Raw genomic sequence first — 8,688 nt, 5'->3', positions numbered from 1 at the left:
CAGCATTGTTTATTGAAGCCCGGCCGGGAAGAATGGTAACAAAGTGAGAACACAATATTATCCCCGCCTCCTATTGGACATTGGTTCAAACCAAGACACTGTGCTTACTTATGTTAACCTAAGTCGCGCAACGCTTTCTAAAGAGAGCCAGTTCATCAGTCTGTAATGAAACAAAATAAAGACAATCTTGACCTGGGGATAGACCAGATAGAGTTCAGCCTTATCAAGCCAGCTGTGTCCGTCAGCCAACCAAACAGACAGACAGACAGACAGACAGACAGAGCCTGACCGACTGTTTTAGAGAGTCACCTTTGGCTTACTTTATTACCCTTAGAGAAGGAAAATTCCTTCACAGTTACCACAGTTATCTACTTGCAAGGCATATAAGCCAAAAAGGTTTTACTGCGTCCTTGTTTGTTTTCACCTTGTGTGGCCCACTGCACATGTGTGTTAGAGCTTCTCCCACTGGCCCCTTCACACTGAGATGATGTCGTTCACATGTCTAGGCAACACTGGAAAAGTTTTTAAATACAAAACCTCCAGGTACCAGTGAGACATGAAGTCCAGTTTGAGTAATAGATCCACGGGTTTGAAGGCGGCGTATCATGCCAAAACACTGCACAGCAGTTTGAAATACTCTGACAAAAATTTCACAACTCTGCAAATAGAATTCCACCAACCTCAGCACCACGGGGCCCGCTGAGAGCGGCAGGAGCCGAGACAGCAGATTGGAGCTGAAGTCCACCACGTGGGACAAGTGACGCCTGAAAACGGCACTGCTCCACAAACACATCAGATAACCTACATTCTCCGTGGGACCAAATGCGTCCGAGCGTGCCTCAGAGTAAAGTAAGTAGTAAAGTAAGTTAGCGTTCGGTCAGAATGAGGATCTCTCTTCAGTATAGGTCTAATCGTTCTAAGGAGTCGTAAAATCTTTCACTCCTGATTCCTGAAAGCCTCTCAGCTGCTGACTGGTACTTGAATTTCCCTCTTTAAGCTAACTTTAAGGTCCCTTCTACATGTCCCCTGGTTTCACTATTAATGCATTTCTAATGTATTTGGCCAAGATTTTCAAATGTTCATACATTTTGTCTGACGCTATAATCACAGCTTCGTCAGTTCAGATAGATTCAGTGCATTTACTAATGGTTAGTTTATCATTGGTCGCCTTTCTACACTCGTTTGGGTTTTTATCCAATGACTGATTGATCATGTATTTTCACTCTAAACATGATAACCTCTGGCACAGCGTGTCTACAATCATTTCAGTCAGTTTGCCAGCAAATCAACAGATGTTGTTACAAGTCACAGCCTTTCAGATGCCCAAACAGCAGGATGGCATGCGTTTCATTCTAAACATAAAGCAAGGCAAGCTGATTTATTAAAATGGATGAATACATTTAACGGAAAGTGGAGGTAGAAAATACCTGCAATTTATTTTAAACTGGTTGTGACCTACAGTAACATTTCTTACTGATGCTAACTATTTTCATTAGCGATTAATCGTATTTTCTTTAACTAACTGATTAAATCTATATAAAAAAAAGAATGAAAAATGTTTATTGCAATTTCTAAAAGGCCAACCTGTGGTGAGCAGAGAACAGGAAGTAATCCACATCAGACCTTTACAGTTTGGATTGGGGCATGTGTGTGTCCAGAACCTCAAGGGCCTCCAGTCCAGAGGTCTGGGAGCTGAGAAATGTGTGGTCCTGATTCAAGTAGGTGGTGATGAACTCTGGGAAATCTCTCTTTAGGACCACCTCCAGGAACATGGCTTCTGCTGTGTGCAACGTCTGTTTATCCCTGAAGAAGAGAGACACAAGACCTGAACCACAGTGCACTTTGACAGAATCATCAGTTTCCACTTGTGTTCCAGTGATAAAAACAACTAGAGAGAATTAGAGAAGCCCGCTGCCAACAGGGAAACAAAAATGATTCATGGTAATCAGAACTATGAGGTATGTCAAAATGTTGGCTTTCTCATCATCTCAGAATGTTTTACTTAGTATCTCTTTTTCCTTGTTTTTTTGTCATCACTAACAGTTTGGGAGTGTTGTTTATTGCTCCTAAAGTTATTGTGAATGAACATCTACAGTCCCCTCCAAAAGTATTGGAACGGTGAGGCAAATTCCTTTGTTGTTGTTGTTCACTGAAGACATTTGAGTTTAAGATCAAAAGATGAGACAAGAGTTCAGAATTTCAGCTCTCATTTCCTGGTATATACATCTAGATGTTTTAAACAACTCAGGACATATCACTGTTTGTATTAGACCACAGCATTCTTAGGTGAGCAAACGTAATGAAACAAAAAATGTTAAAGTAAATAACGTTTGGTATTTGGTGGTATAACCCTTGCTTGCAATAACTGCCTCAAGCCTGCGACCCATCGACATCACCAAACTGTTGCATTCTTCATTTGTGATGCTATTCCAGGCTTTTACTGCAGCTTCTTTCAGTTCTTGTTTGTTTCAGGGTGTTTCTCCCTTCAGTCTCCTCTTAAGGAGGTGAAATGCAGCTCTGTTGGGTTAAGGTCAGGTGATTGACTTGGCCAGTTTAAAACTTCCACTTTTCCCCCTGATGAAGTCCTTTGTTTTGTTGGCAGTGTGCTTTGGCTCATTGTCCTGCTGCATGATAAACTTCCTCCCCCTTAGTTTCAATGCATTTCTCCATAAACTGGCAGACAAAATGTTTCTGTCCACTTCTGAATTCATTCTGCTGCGACCATCATCAGTTCCGTCATCAATAAATATTACTGAGCCTGTTCCAGAAGCAGCCATGCACGCCCGAGCCATGACATCACCTCCACCATGCTTCACAGATGAGCTTGTGTGCTTCGGATCATAAGCAGTTCCTTTCTTTCTCCACACTTTGGCCTTTCCGTCACTTTGCTAGAGATTAATCTCGGTCTCGTCAGTCCATCAGATTGTGTTGCAGAACTTAGAAACAGGACATGTACAGGCTGAGACAAGACCAAGACTTTTAGGGGCTGAGACCAAGTCGAGACGAAGACCGAGGGAGGGTGAGACAGAGTCAAGACCAAGACCAAGACCAGTTCCCCACATGACACACAATAAAATGTGGAACGAGATCATAGGTACTTCTCAAACTGATCTGAAAGATCCGCCCACATAGAAACACTAAGAGCTGAAATCAATTTAACCATCTTTATTGAACACATGTTTACCATCACGGGGAGGGGGGACAGCCGTTAACGGGAACAACACATTTTTATTTAGGGTTATTGGTTGCATTTGAAGCAATAACGTTTTACATCCCATCAAAGTTAGGATGTAAAAAAAAATTTAGACAATACAAAAGTAATTTATTGATATTATATTAAGTTACGTTCTTGACTGGTCTTGAAATAAAATCCCCAATGTCAGAGACCGAGACAAGACCGAGTACAAATGCGGTCGAGTACTACACCACTAGCCTATACTGTGGTATCACTGTCACAAATGTTTTATGAACTGACAGGGTAAAGGGAGTCCTACTGGCCCTGCTTTTTTAACAGATTTGAACCTGTTAATCGGGGAAAATACCCGCGCTGACAAGTTGCTATACGTTACCAAATGATTTTCATAAACAGCTGCTAAATAATGATCGGAAATAATGATCAGATCAAAAACACAAAATCCGGTGGTCTTGTTAATGTCACTGGAGCCAGTGATCTACCATGGACACATGTCCTGATTGCTCAACGGACGCGTCTCAAAAGGAGTGTCTCCTTACCTAACAGAGTGACAGAGAGAGCTGAGCTCCATCATAACCTCGTTGGTGAGGTCAGTCACCAGCCGCCTGCTCACCACCCTGCCATCGTCCTCCAGCTGGGTCTGATGACGGATCCACTGCCATACCTAACACACACAAACACACAGCATTTGGTCAATTGTTCATCTTTGAGGATCATTAAGGCGCTACAATTCTGGTTAACAATACACATACCCTATTCTATACTATAATGTGTACATTAAATAACAGTATTTCAAATGAAAACATGGACAACACAAACTCAATTAAAAGCCCTTTAAATTTGCTACTTACTCTTAGCAATACTGTCCTACATGAACAACCAAATGTTTGGCTTGGTTATGTCACATTTCTTCTCGGTCTAGGTTTGTCTGTGCTCACCGATTTGAAGAGCTCAGTTTGAAAAACATGAAATCACGTATTTCCGTACACCTTTTGGCAACATTTCAATCAAGATCTGATGACATTGGTGGGTTGTTTGCTTATGTTTCCAGGCTACTGTCAAGTAAACCCACACCGATACAGGGAGAACCTGCAAACTCCACACAGAAAGGCCCCCGCTGCCCAGTGGGTTTGAACCCAGAACCTTCTGTCGTGTTTTGGTAGTTAGCAACATATTTCAAAAACACCAGATGTCATTTGGTACATAACAATTGGCCTCAGTTTTTTGGCATTTAGCCATAGGCCAGAAAACAAATGATAGGTTTTTGGTGCAGATAGTACCACCATTTGGTAAACGTCAGCATGTTAGCATTGTCTGCTCATGTTACATTTAGCTCAAGGTGTGCTGTGCCTCTACCATGGCTGTAAACGCTTATACCCCATTATACCCCATTATTACACCATTATGTTTTTAATACCTTTGAATGAGACATTTCTACATACGCCGCGGGCAGAACGTGTCGGCCACCGTATCTTCTCCTGCACGCTTGCAAAGGGAGGGGTGAGTGACTGATGGTGCATTAATGTGTTGTCAGAATAATAAAATCTTTATTGCAAAAAAAGGTAAAACGTGTACATGGGACATAAAGAAGTATACAGAACAATACACAAATATATAAGAAGACACAAAGAATAAAAACTTTGCCAGGGGGAGTCTATATACTGTAATATAAAGATATTAAAAGAGGTTTTCACAGCCTTTTTGTTGTTGGATTTAGAAATTAAATTGCTCTGATAATGCTAATCCAACACATCTTTGTAGTAGTGTCCATGTTGATTCCACATTCTGACGTAAGAGCACATGAACACATTGAAGTCAGAAGAACGACTTCACAACTTGGGAAATGGGACCATCTGAATGCACAGTGAACCGTTGGATGCAATTCGCAACCGTCACCATTAGATGCCACTAAAACTTACACACTGAACCTTTAAGTGACTTGCTGAAAAAAGAGAAATAGTGTGAAAATAGTAAAATTATTCACTATAATTCTGTGCTATTTTGTGGTTTATGAGTGGAGTGTATGAACTACAGTGCAGACTGGAGACTGCTAACAGTGACAGGCAAGGTGACAGCAGTCTCATATGAATGGGTCCAACATGGATTTGATGCACTTTGAGTACACAGGCGTCAAATGCTGCTGTCTGAAAAGGGAATTAGTAGTACGAGTAGTGCATTAGCAAGTGTGTTGGACTTATTTTCTACTTATCATAGTTGAAATACAGATCAGTTTTGACATAAAGGATTTTGTTAATCAGCATTTAGCCCCACTGCCTATCTAATATAGGGGTGCAAATAATATATCTAATAGACTGATGCAAACAACATGGCAATAAAGCTTTTATTATATTTATTATAATCTCTAAATACAACATTGTTTGCAGGCAAAGTCAGTTTTGATAAATTAAGAAAGAAAATAATGGAATCAAAAGTTGACCCTGGAGGAGCTTAGAAAGGTGGGCCTTGCAATGAGGTTGCTCCCTGGGATCATCTTGGGTTCACATGGACTGTGTTTTTGGATTGGAGATTACAATGTTTCATTGAAAGGAATTTAACAGTGTGTGAGAGGACCAGAGGACAACTGGGCCAGTTGAGGGTTCCTCCACTGCAGATGGTGCTAGAGCCACATGGCAAATGTACGATACTCATGAGTCTGACTCACATTAAATTAATTCTTATATATATATAAATATTTCTTTGTATATTTTATTTCACCATATACCAATGCCACTGCACCACCTGTACTATACAGATGCACATCTGGATCTAGGGGCACATCCGTCAATTCAATTCAATTCAATTCAGTGGAGTTTATTGGCCCAGGAAACAGACTTTGACATTGCCAAAGCAAGTGTGAAATAAAAACATGTACATGAACAGACTGTTATTTTGCTATTAAAACATAGTTACATTTTCTAGTAATAAAATTTAAAAGTATAGGATTCAGGAAGTATACGCTCTCTTCGTGCTTCTTTACAGTAAGTTACAGCTGTAACAAAATAAGGGAGTGTGGTTTTAAGGTTGTCTGATTTAGCTAAGACCATAAGATAGAGACTGGGCAAAAATGGCCTACATGGCAGAGATCCAAGACGAAAACCACTACTGAGCAAAAAGAACATAAAGGCTCGTCTAAGTTTTGCCAGAAAACATCTTGATGATCCCCAAGACTTTTGGGAAAATACTCTGTGGACTGATGAGACAAAAGTTAATATTTTTGGAAGGTGTTTCAGAATCAGAGACACTAAGATGGCGCCGCAGACGGCAGCCTCCGGATTACACTCTGTAAAGGTTTTTGTGTTTTTGTTTATTAATTCTGTTTTCTGCTGTCCCTCTCTGGTAACATTTACCAGAGAAGAGCTCTTAAATATTGGACTTTCAACTGCTCATACTATTCCACCGCTTCTTAACCAACGCGGAACTTTCCCGGAGCAAACACTGGTCAGCAGGGTTTTCGCACTGCGCTCCCTTCAATTCACCTGGCGAATGTCCGCCATCTAGCCAACAAAATGGATGAACTGCTTCTCCTCAACAGTACTAACTCGGGAGCTCACGGGAAAAACACGGGGAGGCGGACTTTGTTTCTACATAAACGAAGGTTGGTGCACAGATGTCACAGTGTTGAAGAAATCATGCAGCCCTCACTTAGAGACATTATTTATAAACTGTAAACTGTTTTATTCACCGCGTGAGTTTTCCTCGTTCGTCCTGGTCGCTGTTTACATGCCACCTCAGGCCTGTGTTAGTGAGGAGTTACTAAACCTGGCCGACCAGATAACTAACGTGGAGAAAAAACATCCAGACTCCCTGCTCATTGTTCTTGGAGACTTCAACATAGCAAACCTCAGCCAGGAACTCCCAAAGAACAGACAGCATATTTAGTGTCCCACCAGGGACACTAACACACTGGGCCACTGCTGCACAACATTAAAGGACGCCTATCGCTCTGTTCCCCGTGCAGACTCGGGACTCTCTGATCACTGTCTGGTTCATCTTATCCCGACACACAGGCAAAAACTGAAATCTGCTAAACCTGTTGTAAAGACTGTGAAAAGATGGACCAACGAGTCAAAGCTGGAGTTACAGGTCTGCTTTGACTGCACTGACTGGAGTGTTTTTGAGGCTGCAGCCACTGACCTGGACGAACTAACTGACACTGTGACATCTTACATCAGTTTTTGTGAGGACATGTGTGTGCCGACTAAAACCTTCCGCACATACAACAACCAAAAACCCTGGTTAACAGAGAAACTCAGGCAGCTTCGTCAGACCAAGGAGGAGGCCTTCAGAAGGGGGGACAGAGTCCTGTACAACCAGGCCAGGAACACGCTGACAAAGGAGATCCAAGCTGCAAAGATGTGTTACGCTGAAAAGCTAAATATCAGCTTTGCAGCCAACAACCCTGCGTCAGTGTGGAGAGGCCTGCGGACACTCACAAACTACAAGAGACCATCCCCCAACACTGCTGGTACTCAACGACTGGCAGACGAGCTGAATGGTTTCTACTGTAGGTTTGAAAAGCCCAGAGTCACACCTCTCCCCCACTCCAACACCATCTTCAAACAACCACCTTCCCCCTCTGACACGCTGCCCCCACCCCTCACCTGCACTCATGATTTGTGAAGACGATGTGAAAATCTGTGCAGACCAGCTGGCCCCCATCTTCACACAGATCTTCAACAGATCACTGGAGCTGTGTGAAGTTCCCTCCTGCTTCAAACGCTCCACAGTCATCCCGGTCCCAAAAAAACCCTCCATCTCTGGACTAAATCACTACAGGCCCGTCGCCCTGACATCTGTAGTCACGAAGTCCTTTGAAAGACTGGTGTTGGCCCACCTGAAGGACATTACAGGCCCCTTGCTGGACCCCCTGCTGGACTGCATTACATCCTGCAACACCTCAACACCCCAGGGACATATACGAGGATCCTGTTTGTGGCGTTCAACACCATCATCCCGAACATACTCAGCACCAAACTCACCCAGCTCACTGTGCCGGCCTCCACCTGTCAGTGGATCAGAAACTTCACAAACTTGTGTGAGGCTGGGGAACATCACCTCCAGCACCCGGACTATCAGCACTGCCGCCCAGGGGTGTGTGCTCTCCCCCCTGCTCTTCTCCCTCTACACCAACAACTGCACCTCAAGAGACCCATCTGTCAAACTCCTGAAGTTTGCTGACGACACAACGGTCATCGGACTACAGACGGGAGGTTGATCAGCTGGCTCTCTGGTGCGGTCACAACAACCTGGAGCTTAACACGCTCAAAACTGTGGAGATGAAGGCTCAGCAGAGGATGAACTTCCTGCGCCAGCTCAGGAAGCTCAACCTGCCAAAGGAGCAGCTGATCAAGTTCTACACAGCCATCATCCAGTCTGTCCTCTGCACTTTCATCACTGTCTGGTTTGGATCTGCCACCAAAAAGGACAGGAGCAGACTACAACGGACAGTCAGGACTGCAGAAAAGATCATCGGTGCCAACCTGCCCTCCATTCAG

At 43.2% G+C, this 8,688-nt stretch overlaps 2 protein-coding genes across 18 annotated transcripts in view; one reads left to right on the top strand and one right to left on the bottom strand.

The window, feature by feature from the left end:
* setd7 (SET domain containing 7, histone lysine methyltransferase) overlaps positions 1-8,688 on the top strand; it is a 519,573-nt gene that overhangs the window by 443,427 nt on the left and 67,458 nt on the right. The gene's annotated exons all lie outside the window — the stretch shown is intronic.
* Positions 1,354-8,688, bottom strand: part of mlsl (malate synthase-like) — a 25,091-nt gene continuing 17,756 nt past the window's right edge. For 15 of the 16 annotated variants that reach the window (XM_046031380.1, XM_046031381.1, XM_046031376.1 and 12 more), the window contains 2 exons: positions 3,733-3,857; positions 1,354-1,803 (listed from right to left, as the gene is read on the bottom strand). In XM_046031380.1, the coding sequence (XP_045887336.1) occupies positions 1,626-1,803; positions 3,733-3,857 (303 nt within the window). In that variant the 3' untranslated portion in view covers positions 1,354-1,625. The remainder of the gene's footprint in view (positions 1,804-3,732; positions 3,858-8,688) is intronic. The other variant, XR_006822006.1, reaches the window with a different exon arrangement.

This window comes from Micropterus dolomieu, linkage group LG19 (genome assembly GCF_021292245.1).
Source record: "Micropterus dolomieu isolate WLL.071019.BEF.003 ecotype Adirondacks linkage group LG19, ASM2129224v1, whole genome shotgun sequence".
NCBI lineage: Eukaryota > Metazoa > Chordata > Actinopteri > Centrarchiformes > Centrarchidae > Micropterus > Micropterus dolomieu.
This window is presented reverse-complemented; position numbering and strand designations above follow the sequence as displayed.